General features: G+C 32.7%; 1 protein-coding gene and 1 pseudogene across 1 annotated transcript; both read left to right on the top strand.

The window, feature by feature from the left end:
* Positions 1-13,051: 13,051 nt before the first annotated feature.
* Positions 13,052-16,667, top strand: LOC145001991 (alpha/beta-Hydrolases superfamily protein). The gene is made up of 5 exons (XM_078961309.1): positions 13,052-13,406; positions 13,530-13,837; positions 13,953-14,164; positions 14,243-14,504; positions 16,156-16,667. The coding sequence occupies exons 2-5, from the start codon at positions 13,532-13,534 to the stop codon at positions 16,492-16,494; spliced, it is 1,119 nt and encodes a 372-aa protein (XP_078817435.1). The 5' UTR covers positions 13,052-13,406; positions 13,530-13,531; the 3' UTR covers positions 16,495-16,667.
* A 3,922-nt stretch (positions 16,668-20,589) lies between these two features.
* Positions 20,590-21,024, top strand: LOC145002487 (secreted RxLR effector protein 161 pseudogene; annotated as a pseudogene).
* The last annotated feature ends 645 nt before the right edge of the window (positions 21,025-21,669 follow it).

Here is a 21,669-nt window from a genome sequence, read left to right as displayed (position 1 = left end):
TCATCATGCAACCAAGTAGTATGATTCCAAGTTTCTATCCAATTGAAACTTGGGCGATGAGAAACTTTTCCTATTTGGTAAATTCTTGACCTTTCCACAAATAACATAATTAAGAATCAAATCCATTATTGCTAATAATAGAAACTTACAAACATCAATTTTTCATACACGCCATTGCAAGGATAAATAAATATAAGATCAAAATTTATTTTATTGCGGAAAAATTTGTCCTTACAATGCAATTCAACTGAAAAACTATGTTGTTACATATTCCTAAGCAATCTATTCTAACTCCAAGTAGTAGCTTAAGAATCTAATCTTCAAGTAATGCGATCGGAATCCATTTCTTCACGATTAGATTCACCTCACTTCTTCCCTTAAGCTTCCTTTCCTTTCTTCGATCCTACAAAACATACATCATGTATCAAGAATCTAGAATAGGAACTTAAAAGAGTTAGTTAATGGATTTTACCTAAAGTAGAGCCATACGTTTTGACTCTCCCATCTATTAGATCTCTTAGGTAAATAGGGCAGCTTCGTCTCCAATGCCCCTTCTCTTGGAAATAGAAGCAAGTTGACTCTTTTAGAATGGCACAAGGAACAATCTCAGAATCTACCTTTTCTGGTTCTCCAATGTCACCATTTTCAATGTCCATTGAAGTATGGGAGTCTGATTCACCAGACAAATTTGGTCGACCAGCATCATTGCTGATTCAGTAGCTATAAGCAAATACGTCAAATCATTGAGGGTCACATCATGATCCATCATATAGTACTCTCTAATGAACTCACTATATGATTCAGGAAGCGACTGAAGAACCCAGTCAACAACCAACTTAGCTGAAATCTCGACACCTAACTTCCTTAACCTATCAATGTGTGACTTCATCTCTACGACGTGGACACACATAGGTTTCCCATGTTTACTTGCTAAAAGGGATTGATTGAGCTTGAACTTTTCAAGCCTTCGAACTTGTGTGTTAGGGAGAATAATTGGAGGGGGTGGAGGAAGTGAAGCATGATCTCTTGTTCCCCGATCGAATCGTAGAATATCAACTTCATGTGGAAAGCTTGTTCTATGGGATTTGGGAAGACCATAGTTGTCATACTTTGATATATACAAAACGGGAGAAAATTCAAGTTAAGTTGATTAGAATCCTTGATGTGACACCCAAATGAAACATTGAGGCTAGGATCCAACACAATACTCTACAACCTAGAAGAGGGATGCCGTAATCTAGTTGCAGAATATTTGAAGGTAGGTAAATAACGATTTACCAATTTCCACCATGAAAAACGAAAATGAAATTTAAGTTTTAAATTTATTGAAACTTCCTAGATCTTTTGAGATTCATTGAACTTTTCAATAGCATGTTAAAATCTTGATATGCCCCTCGATTTGTGACTGGGATGTCGAGGATCACAAAACAGGGTGTGAATAACCATGCAAACTTACATGGTTCCCTCAATGTTACATTCACCTATTCGATGTATCGGTTAACCACATACGCTCCACCGAACTATGACAAAAAATGAGTCACCCTTTGCTACCTTTGCTTAGAACCATTTAGTGTGTCGGTTAACCACACACGCTCCACTAACGTCTTCGCAAGGGCACAAAGTGTAATTTCATGGAATTGCATCAATTCACTTTTGCCTAAAGTAACTAAGACTGGGAATTTTGTAAAAGCATTTAGTTACTTTTGTACTTCATTATACTTATAATGGAAGGTTTCTGTCCTATCCTACCCGTTCGGCTAACGACCCTCCACTAGTCAAGAGTGCGGTGGGTAAGAGTGGATACCCATTCAATCGCCATTTTATAGGCAATTTCCTTAAACACCCCTTATAGACCAGCTTCATGAATGAGGCCTACTAACGGTAATACTGACTGTTTACTCATACATATATAATACTAGACTTTTAATGTTATATATAGTATAGGGTGTATTTTACACTTTTAAAATACTAGGTGGTCTAATTTAATAAATTATACATTTAATTTAATTAAATGTAAACCAAAACTTTATAGGTTTATTAAATCTCTTTTAATTATACACTTTAATTAATTAATAAAACCATAAGGGTTTAATTTGAACTTTTCAAAATACTAGGGTTTTAGAATTTAACATTTTCAAAATTAAACTTTTAATCAACTTTTAAATTCCAAAACTTGAGGGTAAGTTTTGAAACATTTCAAAACATTAGGGTTTAACTTATTTAAATTTCAAAAACAAAACTTTTAAGTTCAAATTTAAACTATAAAACCTAAAGGGAGTAATTTGAAACTTTTCCAAACTTTATCAAGAATATTCTAGATCACAAAATTCAAATAAGGCAATTAACAATTAATTGGTGATTATCTAATTTGACCTAGTCCAAATTCTTGCAAGATAATTCATCAAATAACTCAAATAATTAAACATTATCTTATAAGGCAACAAATATCTGATTAATTGGTAATTATCTTCTATTTTGGTAAGGATATTCACCCAAAATCAATAAAAATCGGATTTTATTCATTAAAAACGTTTTTGGTAATAATCCTAAGCCAAAATAGCACAAAAACCCGAAATTACCTCTTTCTGACGAGTTGACTCGTCGAGTCAGGCATGGACTCATCGAGTTCACCATGGACTCAGCGAGTTCAACCATGAACTCGGTGAGTCCAGCCCCCAAAAACCCTAATTTCCAATTTTTTAAGCAAGAATAATCCATAATAGCATCAAATACATTAAACAAACAGCCGTGTCTCTGATACCACTGATGGGTTTTAAGCAAAACATCATTCTTATGGTGTACATGCAAACCCTAATAGCTTTTGGATCTAGTTTGTCTAATGAACATGCAATTGAATATCCAAAGCTATAAACCCTAGATTTAGCATACAATTAATCATATTAACATAAGATTGGGGTTTAGATCTTACCTTGATTGTTATGTAGCAATAACAATCTCAAATCCTCCTTGTAATGGCTTTAGAAAGCTTAGAGTCACAAGTGTCACTCCTCTAATGGCTCACAAACACCAAGAGCAAGAGGATGAAGAATGATAAGAGAGGAGGCAACCAAAAACGTGTAGAAGCCCTAAAGAATTAGTTGGCCACGTTTTTAAGTCTCAAGGGTCCATTAAACAGTGAGTCTATTAGGGTTATCTAACAAGGAAACCCTAATTTGACTGCTTAGGCCCTAAGCAACCCATGGACTCCCTCCTTAGAGGCCTTGGACGAATTCTAATGGGTTTCCCCATATAATTCGTCCACCCCTCTATTATGGAATCTATTAGCCCAATATTCAACTATCATACAATTGACAGTTCTAGTCCCTTAAGTTTAATTAATGTCTTTTAGCCACAAAATTAATTCTTATTAATTATTGACTAATATTAATTAAACAATATGATTTCTCATTTAATATATTATTCTCAAAATATATTAAAAATCATAATTAATTCTCTCTCTCTCTCTCTCCATAATTCATCCTATCAAGTTGCTTTAGTGAAGGCAATCCAAAAGGACCATGCACCATCGGGTCAGGTACATACTAAAATAGTTATGGACTTAGACACTAATCCAACAGGCCCTTGTGCTGCCAAGTGGCAAGAAATTAAGATTGAACAAATTCAGTCCATATGAGTTTGGATTTGTCACCAACCTTGTCTTGTGGTTATGGTTTTGACAAATCCACATGGATAGGAACACATACACCGTAAAATCTAAGTGTCATAAGGTTTCTCTCTGATTCATGGACATGATGGTGAGGAAAATCTTTCACTAAGAAGATTTTAAGGAGATACCAATTGTGATGTTTGCATCCTCAAATTCGATCATGATTACGACATCCCTCTTCATGGTTTGAATTGAGAGAATGGCAAAAGGTCTAAACATTATGATTACGGCATCCCTCTTCATAATTGTTTAGACACACATGTGAGCTATCTAAGGAAAGGTGTATGATTTTGAGAAGCTTAGATAAAGTTTTATCGAAGCATCTCGTATCATAAATCTAAACTTTGGTAATGAAAGTCCGTGAAGTATTGCTTTCTAGAAGTCCAACTGATTTCTGAGTATATGTCAAAGCTAGTGGGAGCGTAAATGTAATGATAGTAAGATAATAATTATTATGCTAGTGGGAGCATAATTAATTATGGTAAATATTGCAAGTTAGTAAAGTTAATTATAGAATATAAAAGTTTCAATTCGTGAAGTTGCAGGGGTTGAAAAGTTGTTTTGCTAGAATTAAGGGAGAGGAATTTATATTTCATTTCAAATCTAAAAGCTTAGATTGTGAGCTTTTAATCAAATTTAGTCATGGTTACATTATTTGTGTTCTAAAATTCGATTATGATTACAGCATCCCTCTTCATAATTTGAATTATGAGAACATGACAAATTATAAGAAATATTGTAGCAAAAGACTGGTCAAGTATCATGTCTTTATGTGAGACATCATGAATCATGTCCCGTATGCTTCGTATATAGGATTGATTGCATGTGCTATAATATTTATCAGTTCTAAATTTTCCAAGTACCTAGGGCACTAAGAGGGAAAAAGGAATAGAACCGGATATAACTGAAATGATTAAGAAATTGTCGAGGACAATTTGAGATTTACCTAAGATTGGTTTCCATGCGCAGTTGGAAGTATGGTGTAAAATTTTGGAGAGTGACCATATTGACATATTCTAAAAAGAGGTAGCTCTTGTTCAGAAGTGATACTCAAAATGGGAATATGGAAATGTTTTCCATATTGGAAGTTGGATTTTATAAGAAAGTTAGAAACTTTTATGCAAGAAGGATGTTCAAAGGAATGTACTTTGAACTTGGGACTTCATCTCCTAGGAATTTTCTTGTAACAATTTCCAGTGGAATGTATTGTAATATCGTTGGTCAAGTCTTTGTGACTCTTGGTACCTGGACATTACAAAACAATATTGCATAATAGAGCCGAATCTAACACATTCGAGCAGTGACAGGAGTTTGGAATTCTTACACTTGCAATAAAGATTTGGAATTGTGAAATGAGCATCATTAGAATCTTGTTCAATTGATCTATTTCACAAAGTAAGGATCATAGACATACATAGTGTGCATACTTGGAGTATAACATAACTATTGTTTAGAAAACATAGTGTACATGCTTGGAGCATGGGACAACTATTGTTTTAATTCAAGTATTGAGTTGATTATTTGAAACATTAGGAAATAAATAATGTGTCATCAATATGGTGATAAATAAAAGGTGTTTTATTTATATTCATAAGTTCTGAGACCATATTAGATTCAATTATTATTGTGTTTCACTTTGCATGTTTTGACTTCCCAAATAACTAGGTTATTCAAAACCATCCCCGGTCGATCATACTTTGGAAGTAGGTATTGAAGCAAGACTATCATGAAGAGTCTGTAGTTTGTTTGGGACAAAGTGGATGTAGTGTTCATGAGTGCTCCTGGAATGAGATTCGAGCATTGGATTCAACCCGCGCTCATTTGACTCACTTCATGGATTTTATCATGAGTAAATCATGAGATGATAATATCTTATATTCTTCAAACGGAGACGTGTGAGTTGTAGTTATGAGTTAGTTGCACATTGACATATGTAAACGCACTAGTAACTTGGTTGTTACAAAACCTATCGTTGTGTGTAATTTGATGAGTAAGTACAAGCGAGCATTTGGGTTGAAGTTTAGCCATTCCTTTTAGTCTTGGAGGGATAAAAGCGATATATGTGGGCCCCTCAATGATTTAATGATGACACCCCTAAGTGCTTGGCCAAGCCTGGACTGATTTGATTTGTTCAATTAGTCAGTTGTCATAAATCGGAAATCGGGAAACAACAAATGGACAGAGAGAATGATTATAATCCATGTCTCAGTCTATACGATATCTAGAATGGAGGAATATATGATCCCTTATCTAACGGACACATCATTTGACTAGGTCAGAGTTCGAAAACAGCTTTAAGAGCTACGATTGTTGGTCGGTATCTTGGAGTCATACTTGAATAATAGTTTTAGACTTATCCAAGTGGGAGACTGTTGGATTAGATGTCTAAGTTCGTAACTATTTTTGGTATGTACTCGACCCAAGAGTAGCATGGTCCATTTGAGTTGCATGGCATCGGAACAATTAGATAGACAAGTGAGAAAAGGTTATTTATGATTTATATTAATATATTATAATTTCAAATATATTAATATGAATTCATATTATTTAATTAGAATTGGTCTTGAATTAATTTGGAATTAATTTTGTGATCAAAAGAGATTAATTAAATATATGGGGATTGATTATGTAAATCATTCATTCTTATATATGTGGGCTTGTGATCCATTGTCCTTCATGTTGGGCTTAACCTATGTAGTAACCCATGTATACTCCATGGAGGTTAAAACCGATGGATCATGAAGCAAATGAAAAGTCACGAGTTACATGGTGTAACCCTAATGAGCCACACTATATAAAGGATCCCATGGTTCATTAAATGGTACTACTAGTGTGTGTACACAAGAGGGTAAGGACGATTTTCATAGAGTGAACCTAAGTAACCTTCTTCTCAAGTTATTCTAATTGTTGGTGGTGTTTTGTGAACCATTTGAGGTGCAACACTTGGGGAACTAAGCTCTTAAAGGTTCAAGACTTCAAGCTCCATCAAAAGGCATGTCATCTAACTTGACTTTTGTAGTATAATTTCTCCATAACATGCTAGTTAGGATGATGCTTTGGAATTTTGTATATTTGCATGTATAATAGTGATAACATAGATCCAAGGCACATAGGATTGCATGCACACCATAGGAGTGTTAGAATGCTCAAAACCCATCATAACCGTCGATATAGTTTTGTGAGATAACGTCTTCAAGTACTTATTTAAGTGCCAAGAAAAGTCCTGACCTTAGCGTGAGTTTGTGTAAAGATATATACTGGACTGACAATCCCGCACCTTAATTGTTAGCTACAGTTAGGCCGGCAGGCGTGGGGTGACAAATGTCATGAACGATTCCGACGCCTGAAGAACATCGTGTCAGTCCATCTGGTATATGAGTATAGTTATGAGAACTCACAATTTGGTATTGAACAACACAATTAATGTATGAATAAGTAACAACTTCACATAGTTTTATTTAAATAATAAAGCTATAAAACATTATTTTACAAGTACCACAGGCGAATCTAGTGGATTTTAACATAAGCACATTTGCAGAACGCTATTCCAGCACATAGAAAACATATATTCATAGTTTTATGTGAATTAAAACTACCTTTTTACTATTACAAAGTACTATAACATATATACGTTTTAAGTTCAACAAATTACAACATAAAATATAATATTTTCTAGGAAAAACATACTTACATTTTCAAGGAACAAATTGATGGTTTTCAATTATAAACAAGCTTATGAACTCATGTTGATACACTTTCAAAATCACTTGTATTCTTAGGGAACCGATAAGATAAGAATACCCATAGATTTTGAGAAGACGGAGCTTTTAGAGTCGTGTCTTTTAATACTTTTGCTACACATTTTTGATGTCATACAAACTATGTATTGAATAGGTGTAAATACTTTAATTTATTAATGTAATGGTTCTGTTTGCTTTCATTCCTATTATACAATTTTTGTGATACTTTACATGATATCCTCCATCCCGGAACATTTCTGCCGTTCCAGTTTGGGGGTGTGATAAATGGAGACTTGCTTTCTTGTTCTTTGCTTCTTTCTTCCTCCTTATTCCTTCTTTAGCTTCTAGGAACACCAAAAATAACTCAATAATAGAGGAAACTAATTAGGGTTTCAATAGGGATTGATGGGACTGATGGAGGATGAGGATGATCAAACCCTAGCCTCTTCATTCTTTTAAATAGGGCACAAACCTAGAAAAATAGAGTTTATATGTCAGGTGTCACCACTTCGTGGCCAATACTGCCACGTCGTGGTGACTCGAATACACGCGATCCATTTTCGCCTCTCCATGTCGTACTGGTGTCTCCACTATGTCGTGGTAATCCCCAACATGATAGATTTAAATATGAAAAACATATGTCAAGATTCGGGCGTTACACATATGGTGTCCCTCAAAAATAATGTAATTGACTCCTTTACATTATCAACTGATCCATTCAGAAAAACAAGTGTTACACCCATCAATTAAAGAAGGAAAGATTGTAAAATTAATCATGACTTACTATAACATAAGAGATTGATATTTATACAAAATAAGGTCTTCCTAAATGACAATATTTAAAAAAAAAAAAAAAAAAAAAAAAAAAAAAAAAAAAAAAAAAAAAGTAATAATAGATTTTATTGTTACAATGGGAGTAACTTTGGTTATGAGAAGAATAATACAAAAGAATGAATGGCAGATAATGATGTATCAAAAGAAAAGAGCTTCAGTTGAAGGGATTTTTATAGGAAACCCTTTCAAGGATATGTGAGTAGTGATAGCAATGAAGGAACAAAAGAAATAATAAGTCCTTAGAGATAAGTGTGATGTCAAGACTAAGAATTTGGTAAGAGGAGATGAAATCATTTTCTATCATGGATTATTCAAGAAACATATTATTGAAAAGGAAGTGTGAAATAGTGTAATATATTTCATTAAGTTTTTAGATAACCATAAATGATGACCATAATATGTAATATGAGGTGGGCCACCAGGGGCACCTTGGTAGTTCTTGTGACTGGGCTTGTCTAGGGGAACCCCGGCAGTCTTGTCAAGATTGGTTGAACTAAGTGAACCCTATACACTTTGATTAGTCACACAAAGTGAACTAGGGAATCATATCACTCTTTTATGTTTTGAATATTTTTAGTTACTATGGGTATGATTGTTCATGAATGATAGGATGAAGAGAAGTGTTATAGATTTTTAGAAATTCATGAAAACTATATTACCTTACTGTGATATTTCAGTAAGGGTTAGATTGTTAATAGATAAAACGTGTACTAGTTCGAGTCTTGAGACGTGAAATCTAATAATCATAATGAATGTGGATATTGTTTGAAAAACTATACACATACTAGTTGAAATGAAAACTTAATGAAATAAGTTCAATGTATTTCCATGATGAAATGTCCTTTGGATATGTTTAGAATTTTGTATGTGAATTGTATAAAAGGATCGAGAAATGACCTCACCGGATATGAAAGGAAGAATAGACAAATGATAACTAAACTCATGAATTAAATTTCTATAGAAAATGCATTGAGTCCTTTATTAGTTGCATGAATTGTACAACCCATGTTTATATATCACATTTTGATTGGTTTTTAGGAATATAGTTTAACTTTTAGGTTAAATTTCACTCACATGAGATATAACTAGACTTATAAGAATACTTTAGGAAATTTAAAGATTATTGAATCTTACGAGTATTTCCAGTCCTCTAGTGGTTTATTTCAATCTCATATAGATAATTTTTAAAAGAAGTGACATTAAAGGAAGAAGCATATTAAATAGAAATATAAGATATTATGAATGGTAGGCGTCAAAGAAAGGGTTCGTCTAAGGACAAGTGGATTGACAAAATGGTAAATGGAAAATAGTAAAAATGACTAGTGAATCTTGAATGGAATCATGAAGAAGTAAATACGGATTTGTAAGCCACATGAAGCAATAATGCAAAAATGATTATTACTATGTAGATGTATTAGTTAATGGAACCTTAAAATAAAATACCCCTCATTTTTTTCTAAGGTATAGATAGAATCGGAAAAGGATATTTAATCACACAAAGTAACTGAACGATATAAGTAGACCTAAATGTTCGAAGTAATATTGAAAAAAGGAAAAAGAAATGTCAAATGCTTGCCTTCATCTGCAAGAAATTGTAAATTCCATCGAAGACATGATAACATTGAATACTTGAGAAAACCAAGTGAGAAGGTATGAGAATCTACAAGAAACTATGTGTGGTGAAAAGTAGTGTAATAGTGATAATTAACTTCCTAAGAAAATAAGAACTCAAGGAAGGATAAAGCTCAATAGTTTCTAAGGAAAAGAAAGTTTAGCCAAGTATATGAAGATTCAAACAACAAGGATATACATGTTATAACTTGTTAAGAAAGATTTGACAACATGAAGAATACAACAATGGGTTAAAGTTCAGGAAAAAGAATATCTAATTTAAATGGCAATTTGATAATGGTGTGAAACAAGATTAAGATAACCCTCTTATTTAAATAAGAACTAATTTAAGAAATGAATCTAAGATCAAGAAGGAAAACATATAAGTAAACAAGTCTTATAAAATATAGGTTATAGGTTTTTGGAGATTAAGTGAAGAAAGAACATGGAAAGTAATTCTTGAATATGATCATGATTTGACTTAAACTCGTCTATGAGAATTGAGAAAGTGAGGAATAAATGATGAATATAAAGGAAAAAAGTAAAAGAAGTTTATTGACCATGGTTAGGACAATCCAATAGTTGGTCAAAGCAAAAGAAAGGTTTAAAGAAAATAAAATTTTCAATAATTAGCCATGTTTGGACAAATAAGGTTTTTGTAAGTGAATCTTAAACCCGATTAATTTATGTTAGTGATTTTGACGATGAAATCCTTTTAAGAGGTAGATATTTGTAATGACCACAAATTTCTTATATCTAATAATGAACAAGTGGGTAATAAGCCTTGTTGTCTATGTTAAAAGACCATATGATCTTAAGGGTAATTTGGTCAATTTATGAGTATCATGAACTTTTGAAATCTCGAGTCTTTTAAGTGTGTCGATGTAAGTTATAATATCCTTTGTGACAAAATGAAATATGGAATTAAGAATTTAGTAATGGAGTTATGTAATTTGATTATAAGGGTAAAATGGGAAATTTTATTTTTTTGAACACCAACTTCATGTTTTAATAGATTTAGACTTATAAATATTTATTCAAAAGTTTCTTAGTGAAATTGTTAAGCTCTTTCCCATATTAATGTGGATATAAAGTTCATGAATTTTGGAGTTGACATAATAGACTTATGATAGTGTAAAGATGAATAGAAGTTAGTGAAAAACTTGGAAATTGATGCACGAACAGAATCTGCCTAACTATAGGTTACGCTACTAATGGAGATACATGACACATTGAGTAAGTTTTTTTATAAAACGATGATGTACATTGCCATTTCTAAAATAGGCAATATGTTATGCATGAATGTGACACATTCAAGTTTAATTAAGAATGTCACTCATACAAGTTAGGTACGTGAAACATAAGCTACAACTCCATATTATGTTAAATGGGATAATGGTCGGTGTTTTATCCCTTATCCATACACACACTCTCGTTTTTGGAAGCTGTAAGATGTGATTTTTGGATGAGGATCCATGATTGAGGCTTCTACCAAGAGATTGTGAAGAATCTAGAGCTTTAACATCTAGAAGGTGAGTCAATGTATCATCATTCTCATTTTTCTCAAGTCTCTTTAGTTCTTCCATGGTGGAATGTGTATGAAATTCTAGACATGTTTTTGAATGCTATAAAGCTTTAGTGTGATGTAATAGTAATTGTCTCAACTATAATTCCAAGCCTTAACTAATGAAAGGGCTGGAAACTTGAAATTGAGTTAAGAACTTAACGAATTAAGTCATATATAAGTAAGAAATGGAATTAAGCTCTTAATGAGTTAAGTCATGTTATTAAGAACTCTATGTGTTGATTGAATATGAATTGAAGGTATTTTGGTCAAAAGGAACCAATTGAAGGACATAGGTTAAAGTTAGTTTTCACTAACTAATAAAGTGAGTACATGCGGTTTTTATGGGTACATAGCAAAGCAAGCTTTTTTTATATGAAATTTAATGTCAAGTGTTTTAATACTTAAATCTTTATGTTCTCAAGTTGGATGATTTAAAGGGAAATACCAGCAGTTGAACATGAAAGTTTTAGCATGTCATATGTTTATTATATTATAAGACATTGTTAATGGTTTAATTATGAAAGTTTTAGCATGTCATATGTGTATTGTTTTAAAGGGAATTGTGTGTGGTTTAGTTATGAATGTTTTAACATGGTGTACGTTTATTGATTGATGATTAAATTACTCATGTTTTGTGTTTTGTGTTATGTTATGAATGCATTCATGGTTTAGGCCATTTCCTCATAACGAGACGAATAATATAATAGAATGGTACCTCATGTCGCTAAGTAGTTGTCGACGGATATAGACTCCCTATCGACCACAATGAGATTAGGGCTCCCGTGGTTAGTAAGGAGTTGGTTGTGAACTGGCGAGGGGTATGAACTCATCATATGTCATATGAGTTGGTAGTTAACAGATAAGGGGTATAGACTCCCATATGTACGTGTACTCTGTAAGGTTTATGATATCGAATGTTTTTATATGTACGTGTAATCTGTAAGGTTTATGATATCGAATGTTTTTATGATCTGATAATGTGTTCATGATGTTATGAAAGTAAGTTTCAATTTATGAAGTTCAGAAGTTAAGGTTCGTATGAATATATTGAAAGTGTATTTCATATTTATTTTATTGTGTCTAAACCTATGTATCTCATAAATCTTTCGACTTAGGCGTTTTGTTTTTAAATGTGTTCTGTATTTGTATTCAGGTTTGGAGGCTAAGGATTAGAAGAGCATTAATAATGAATGCTCATGGAAGACTTAGGATAGTCTTTGGATTGTATTATTCAATTATTTTTACTATGTTCGTGATATTAGTTTTGTAATACCATAAGTTTATAAACTCTAATAGACTTTAAAAGTTTTTATAAAATCACATTTTGATCGTAGCCTAATGTGGTGATAATTGATAAATATGCACCCATGGTACCATAATAATATGTTGTGATCAACACATGGTCCATAAGTAGTTATGTTGTGATCAATACATGGTCTATAAGTAGTAAGTATGGTGAATTCCTAAAAGAATAAAATCTCAAATCGTTTGTAAGTTGCAAACAAGCAATAAATTTAAATTTTTGAATGATATAATGATTCTCTTGCCATTTTCTGACGCAATATTGGGCAAATTTAACATGTACGATTTCGAACACAAAGTTATATGACATATTTCATATCGCAAGTCCTCTTCAAAGACATAAATACTTGCTAAACCAACTCATTTTAGATCACCCTCTTCTGAAAGCAATCATTATTCGCATATCATTCAACTTGAATATCCACCGCTGTCGAATAGAATATGCCTTCAGAATCGCCATGTGCTGGCTGTTGACCATTTCGAGTTTAACTCAGGCAAGAAATTAACTACAAAAACCGAAACTTTACGACAAAAAGCATCACCAATCTCAGCTGTATATATCCACGTAGACTGTGTGTGTTTGTGTGTGTATTTTTCCAATTCGTTTTATCAAATCAGGTGTGTCAATTTGATTGCTGCAGCCGTCATCAACAACCCATCTGTAGATCCTTTCTCTTTCACTAAGGTAAACCCTAAAATCCAAAATCTAAAACTCAGAAGTCTTGTAATATACGCTTTTGAATTCTTTATTTGAATTGATATAGACATATGATGTTATGGGTATTATAAAGCTTCGATCTTTTTTCAGAAATGGTGTTGAAGAGAGTTGTGGGGTTGATGATGGGGTGTCTAGGAATGAGTTGTTTGCGAATATCAGATCAACCAACAAGACCAGTAACTTCAGAGTGTGATTCACCTAATTCATCAGATATTATCGATTCAATTGATCCGAAAAACGAAAAGTCATCGTATTCTTCATCAGGTAGAATCAAACTCTGTGATGGAAGATACTTAGCTTACAAAGAACGAGGAGTCCCGAAGAATGAATCGACTTACAGAGTCGTTATTGTTCATGGATTCGCTAGCAACAAAGACATGAACTTCATGGCTACCCAAGTACATATTGATAAACCCCTTTTCATTTCATACCTTGTCTGTGTTGAATGTAGATCTATGTGTATTTTTAACAGTTTTTGTATCGAAATTGATACCCAGATGTCCTAAATTTCAGAAACTAATGGATGAATTGGGGATTTATCTTGTACAATTCGACAGAGCTGGATACGGAGATAGCGACCCAAATCCAAAGCGTTCGTTAAAGAGTGAATCATCAGATATTCAAGAACTTGCAGACCAATTACAGCTTGGATCTAAATTCTATCTCATTGGTGTCTCGATTGGATCATATCCCACATGGAGTTGCATCAAGAACATTCCAGAAAGGTCACAATCTGAGAAGAATTTGAAGTTGATTTGAATGTTGTGTAAATTTTATTACTGAAATGGTGTATGATGATGCAGGTTAGCCGGAGTTGTTATGGTGGTTCCGTTTGTTAATTACAGATGGCCGTCGCTTCCTCGTGATCTGATACAAGATGATTACCGGAAAAAGCTTTCACAGTGGGCGGTTTGGGTGGCGCGTCACACGCCGGGGTTGTTACACTGGTGGTTGACTCAGAAAATGTTCCCGTCGTCTTCTGTTCTTGATCGGAACCCTAAATTTTTCAGCAATAAAGATTTGGAAGTTCTTAAAAACACTCCTGGGTATCAATTGCTCTGTAAGGTAAGAAGTAATAGCCTCTCGTTTTTTAATTTCAAGTTTTTGTTAACAAAAAAAAACAGAAAAATAATGCATTGATCTTGAGTTGAACTCGCCTTTAATTTTCATGAGTTAATTAACGAAAAAAAACAGAAAATGATCATTGATTTTGGGTTTACCTTGTCTTTAAATTCCAAGATTTGACTAACAAAAAGGAAAACAGAAAAAAAAAATCATTTATCTTGAATTTAACTCGTCTTTAGATTTCAAGATGCAAATTTAACTCGTGTTTAGATTTCAAATTTTGATTAACAAAAAAAAAATAAATAACAGAAAAAATGACCATCGATCTTGATTTTGATGGTCTTTAAAGTTTAGGATTTAATTAATAAAAACAACTCAAAATATATATATATAATCATTGATCTTGAATTTGATTCTTTTTATTTTTCAAGACCAGCTGTGTGATTTATATATTATATGGGTTTATTTTTCAACAAAAAAAGTTAAATATAAATATCTAAATATTTAAAAATTTTGAATTTATAAGAAAAAAAATATTGTATTATTATAATTAAAATGTTTTTTTTTATAAATTTAAATAAATAATTTAGAGAAATAAACAAAGGAAACTGTGACTCTAATTTAGGAACTTTGAAATTATAAGTTAAATTCATTAATTAAATTAATATCTATTTATTATTACATTTATTGGAATTATTACATTTAAATACTATATGAAATTTAATAAAATAATAAAAAAAAACCCATAAAATGATATGTGTAAAAAATTAATTTAAAATAACTACAAAATGATATGTGACAGAATGAATTGAATATGACATGTGGCAAAAAGGTTTTTATTTATTAGAATAGACTAGTTTATAACTCGAATCATGATTATAAATTAATTAAACTTTCATAATAAACTTAAAATTATTAATTAATTATTTCAAATAAATTATTTTAAATAAAATTATTAATTAAGAAATATTTTTTTAATTATATAAAATTATAAACGTTGATTTAAATAAATACATGAATTTATATCAGCTTATAATATATATTAGTTTTACTTTATTTTTTATTTTAATGTTATTAATTTAATGTAATTAGAATGTAAAATTTTTGAAATTTGAAATGAAGAATCAATTATTAATATAATATAATTAGAATGGGAAATTTAAAATTTAAAATGGTGAATTAATAGGCTAAAATGTGGCATGGTAGGTGACATATAATATTAATGAAGATTCGAATAAATTTATTCATTTATTAGAATAGGGAGATTGTACTTTGACGGACTAACCGCTAGTCTAAGACTAAATATGTAAAATGATATAAAAAAACATTTAAAATATTAAATGCTTTATAATTAATAAATATATTTTTAGATAATTTTAAAAAATCTCAATAAATTCTTTAAACCCTAGTCTTATTTTTTAATTTATAAACCATAACAAGGTAAAAATATCAAAAAAAATAAGCTCACTTTAGATAACATTAGAAAAATGACCATTAATCTTGAATTTCGCTCGTCTTTATATTCCAAAATTTAATTAACATAAACTACACAGGGACAAAAAACACCATTGATCTTGATTTAACTCATAAATTTCAAGATTCAATCAACAACAAAAAAAAAAAAATTGATCTTTGATCTTGAATTTAACAGAGCAAACTGAAGGAAGAGCCGATATTTGATAGTCTTCGAAAGGATTTCATTGTGGCATTTGGGAAATGGGATTTTGATCCGTTGAATCTGAGCCGTCCATTTGGTGAAAGTCAATGTCGTCTTCATATATGGCAAGGTTACGAAGATAAAGTTGTGCCTGTTGAACTACAAAGGTATGTTTGGAAAAGGTTGCCATGGATCAAGTATCATGAAGTTCATGATGGTGGCCATTTGCTTGTGTATGATAGTGATGTATGTGAAGCTATGTTGAGGTCTCTTTTGCTTGGTGAAGATACTCCATTGTATAAACCTAAACTAGATTCAACTAATGATTCTTGAAGTAGATTAGATGATTGTTTAAGAAATGTATCATATGTTTGATTTGATTTTGTTTGTGTGATGTAATTCTTGCATTCTTCGTGGTATAACTTAGATTCAAAAAAGTGGCATTGAACAATTGTGTAGGGATTGATATTGTAAATAAGAAAGAAAAAAATCTTGAACTTGGCCCATATAGATATGCAATCTTCGCTTTTCGGGTACAAGGTATGCTTTGTTTCTTATTATTAAATACTCGTGCTCGTTTTTGTTGTTACGAAATCAAGATTCCAAAAGCAAAGAAATTTTGGCCATTTTGTTTAACCTAATTTATCTGTCAGTTTCTTAATTCTTGAATGGGCTTTCGCAAATTCGTAACTATATGAATTGGTGCTAAAGGCATTTAGTCGAGTCTAATACCTAATGGACCACCACCACTCAACCAATGACATTACTTGAAAGAAATAGAAATGGAAAATTGAATCTTGAAGGCGGACAAGACGTTCCTTATAAGAATGTGCATGAATACCCATTCTTTTAAGACATGTTTTAAAGATGTGAGCTTGTAATTTTTAATGTTTTTGGATCGGATTTCTTATTGCTTTGGAGTAAATGTACAAAGAATAAAGTACATGGGTTGCACAATGAAAGCTAAGCAACATAATGTAAAACATAATACGTAATGTACAACATAAAATACATGTTAATACGACCCCACAGTTTGAACGGGAGGTCAAGAACAAACACTTAAGTTGTCTCTAGAATCCGTAAAGAGAGGCGATGGAAGGCCCTACTTGAAGATATCGGCATGTTGATGGTTTAAAGGGACATGAAGGAGGAAAAGTTCATCGTGACGATTTTATCGCATTGACAATATATGCCAATCCCTATGTGTATCGTTGGTGTTGTATGAGGTTGTTTGGAGAGATAGACCCCACTAATGTTTTCATAATAAATGTTGGTTGCTTTATCGAGATGACAATGAAGTTCTCTAAACAAGTTGAAAATCTAACATGTTTCGGTTTCGGTTACAACATTTGCAACACCACTAATACATAATAACCACTCGTAGACCGGCGAGAGACGGGACCCTACCCCAGTCGGCTGTTGGATTTAATTTTGACTTTTAGTCAAAAGTGGTGGCCGGTTCAAAGCATACAATTTTTTTAAGGATGGTTTAGTCTTTTGCTTAAAGTATGAATAAGTAAATGGCCATGTGGGTACTAGAGATTTTTATAAGATCCCCAAAATCTCAATAAATTTTAACTTTTAAAAAAACAACCAATTTCAACCTTAAAGTGTTTACAAAACAACTGTTTCAAAAGTATAAACATAATTAGAGTTTTTCCCAAGATCTAATATCATAAAAACAAGAAGATTTGCACGATCAAGCTTTCGCTTTCCTACAATCCTCTAAAGTACATGAAACAATAAACTAAAATTGTAAGTCAAAGCTTAGTGAATTCCCCCAAAGTACCACCATACAAACATATAATCAAACAAATATCGGGTATGGATGAGCATAGGCGGGTACCCGCCTTATTTGCCAAGAACCGGAACTGGAACCAGAGGTTCCTAGAAAGTTTGAACCAGAACCGGAACTGGTGTAGGTAGTTCTTAAATTTTGGAACTAGTCTCGGAACCAGCTGTTCCGGTTCTGAGAGCGGGTAACCTAGTTACAACAATTTTGTTAATTTTTTTCGATAAAACCATAATTTAGTTCGGTCCAAATCAAATCAATTCATACCAAAGATGGACAAAATCGAACATATATATTCTAAACCGGTCTAAATAACACACACATGTATATGAAATATTAATATATATATATATATATATATATATATATATATATATATATATATATATGTGTGTGTGTGTATATATATATATATATATATATATATATATATATATATATATATATATATATATAAACCGGTTTTGGCGGGTACCTAGCGGGTAGTGGTTCCGAAAAAATGAGAACCAAAATCAGAACCACTTAAGGCGGTTCCATAATTCTAGGAACCACCTTATAACATGACAACATATAAGAAATAACAAATATACTCAGTAGACATATACTCATACAGCTAGAAATCACATGTAGTCCTACAGTTCTACCAATCTAACGTCTATCATCATCTATCATATAATCATACAGATCTATCACATACTCAACATATCATCGATCATTATATGGTAGGATATCAGACCAATGGACCGGCCATGGTGCCTTTGACCCACAAGTATAGTGAGGAAAACTCACATTTCGGTCTGAAAAAGATCGTTGGTTAGGTCACAGCTTTGAAAATCAGCTCAAACGGCAACTTAGTCATCAAATAATAACCAGTCTCAATTACCACTCAAAATACCCTTAGGTCAAACTTGGTTAATACAGGTTAAAGTCAAAAAGTCAAACTTGGTCAACACAACTGAGTACGCCCAATGTACTCAGCTTGTACGCTTGGCGTACACCATCTTGACCAGAAATCGGGCTAGTTGACCTCGAACACCCAACGCTCGCATCTAAGTTATTTCCTTTCCATTAAGATCTTATTCATTAAGATCTTATGTCCATAATCTAGATCTAACCCTAAAATGACGTCCTTAACTATAAAGTTTCCAACTTTATGGTCTTGCATGACTATAAAGTTCCCAAACACAACCCCCCCCCCCCCCCAACAACTTAACCCATTAAGACCTTGTAATCAATGCATGGAATGGAAATAATGATCAAAACCACATTTTTATGCTTCTAAACACCCCAAAACATCCGAAAGGACAAGTTAAATGGATTGGAGTAGCTCATACTCAAAATACCAAACTAATGGGATCAAAATAAGCAAACTTCATGGCTAACTTAGATCTAATCATAGCTTCATTAAGTTCAAAGCTTTTTACCTCCAAATGATGCCAAATGGGGTTGTTATTCTAGATCCAATGTGTATCAGTCCTCTAAGATGATCTTCTCTTCTTCCTCTTTCCTTCAAGGTTACCAAAACACACACAAAAGCTTAAAAATTCTCTAAGAATGGATTAGGGTTTTCTCGGGACAGGTTTGGGTCTTAAGGAAGTTTAAATAGGGTCCAAATCCTAAAAATTAGGGTTTCCACTCGAGCCACTTATGCCTAGCGTTCCTAGGCGACGCCCATTGTTCGTACCTAGCTCCTACAATTTACAAAAATGTCATTTTGGTCCAATTTTGCGATTACTCTTCAACCTGTTAAAACACAAGGAGTTCATAGATCCGGTAGAATTCATCAAGATTATGAGAGATACGGATTTCCCATTGACGAGCCTATCACCTATTGAAACATAATGGCAAATATTAGATCTGATAAATGGCTTGAAGCAATAAACGTAGAGATGCAATACATGAGAGAAAACTAAGTTTGGGATTTAGTTGAACTTCCTCCTTAATGTAAGATTATAGGGAGTAAGTGGGTCTTGAAGAAGAAGACTGACATGGATGGAAATTTACACACATTTAAAACATGACTTGTTGCTAAAGGATTCACTCAAACCCAAGGGGTTGATTATGACGAAACATTTTCACTAGTTGCTATGATTAAATATATTAGGATACTACTTACCATAGCTACATATCATGACTATGAGATATGGAAAATAGATGTCAAACTGCCTTTCTAAATGGACACTTGGAAGAAGATGTTTATATGGTTCAGCCCGAAGGTTTTGTGGACCAAAGGCATCATAATGAAGTGTGTAAGCTCAAGAGATGCATTTACGGCTTAAAGCAAGCATCTCAAATTGGAATCATCATTTTGATGATGAAATCACAAATTATGGTTTTGTTAAAAGCAAAGATGAATCTTGTGTTTACATGAAAACTAATGGGAGTTTGACGACCTTCTTGGTCCTATATGTGGATGGCATACTTATCATTGGAAATCACATTCCGAATTTATGAGGTGTAAAGGCTTGGTTAGGAAAGTGTTTCTCAATGAAGGATCTATGTGAGGCTTAGTATATTCCTGGAATCAAAATCTATAGAGATAGATTAAAATGATTAGCAGGTCTAAGCCGAACTAAATACATTGACAAAGTCTTGAAAAGGTTCAAGATGGAAAACTCTAAAATAGGAGTTGTACGATGGTGAATGGCATAGTACTAAGTTCATCCCAATGTCCTAGCACAAAGGCTGAGTTAGACAAGATGAAAGATATTCCATATGCTTCGGTAGTTGGATCTATCATGTATTCCATGAATTGTACTAGACCTGATGTTGCTTTTGTTGTGAGCATGACAATAAACTTCCAACAAAATCCAACGGAGAGTCATTGGTTAGCTATGAAGAACATCTTTAAGTACTTGCGTAGAACTAAAGATATGTTCCTCGTATATGGAGTCGTTGATGAAAGCTTAAGTTTAAAGTGTTACACTGATGCTTCATTCACAACAGATAGAGATGATTGTAAGTCACAATCATGGTATGTGTTCATTGTCAATGGGGGTGCAATGTCTTGGAAGAGCTCCAAGCAAAGTGTTGTAGCACAGTCCACTATAGAATCCAATTTGTTGCTTTAGAAGTTGCACGAGAGGCTGCTTGGATGAAGAAATTCATTGGAGATCTGGGTGTGGTTCCTTCCATTTAGGACCCCATAGAAGTCTTTTGTGATAATGAAGGTGCAGTTGCTTTGGAAAAAGAACCCATATCACACAAGAAGACCAAGCATATAACATGGAGATTCAACTTCATTCAGTATAAAGTTGAAGATGGTGAAATCAGTCTTCGCAAAGTTCACATTGATCAAAATTTGGCGGACCCTTTCACAATGGCCCTTCCTCAAATCAAAGTTTGAAGGACTTGCTCGAGGGATTGGGCTTTGCTATTCTAGTGATTGGATTTGATCCATGCATTAGTATTAAATATTGGAACATTTTGTAGCATCATCTATTGTAATGACTGTGATATATATGGCATATGATCTTTTCATTAAATATTTTTTTAGTTCTTTATTAACATGTTTAATCCTTGAGTAAATTTATTCACTCTAAAATCCATAGTCTATTATTATTGTGGGAGCAATAATGAAATAAGGCTAATATGAATTGGAATGGTTGGCAAAGTTTTGTAACTAGTTTCATAGGTACTTGATAGAGAACAAGTATTGGATTAACCCGTTCAAGATCACATCATGGATCGTTTTCATGAATGATACTTGATAAAAG

Source organism: Lactuca saligna, chromosome 6 (genome assembly GCF_052625555.1).
Source record: "Lactuca saligna cultivar CGN05327 chromosome 6, ASM5262555v1, whole genome shotgun sequence".
Classification (NCBI taxonomy): domain Eukaryota; kingdom Viridiplantae; phylum Streptophyta; class Magnoliopsida; order Asterales; family Asteraceae; genus Lactuca; species Lactuca saligna.
This window is presented reverse-complemented; position numbering and strand designations above follow the sequence as displayed.

Excerpts from the sequence above, each read along its gene's own strand:
- LOC145001991 (XM_078961309.1), top strand. The coding sequence starts at position 13,532 with ATGGTGTTGAAGAGAGTTGTGGGGTTGATGATGGGGTGTCTAGGAATG. Across the intron at positions 13,838-13,952 it reads TGAACTTCATGGCTACCCAA|AAACTAATGGATGAATTGGG; the intron begins GTACATATTGAT and ends CCTAAATTTCAG. Across the intron at positions 14,165-14,242 it reads ATCAAGAACATTCCAGAAAG|GTTAGCCGGAGTTGTTATGG; the intron begins GTCACAATCTGA and ends ATGATGATGCAG.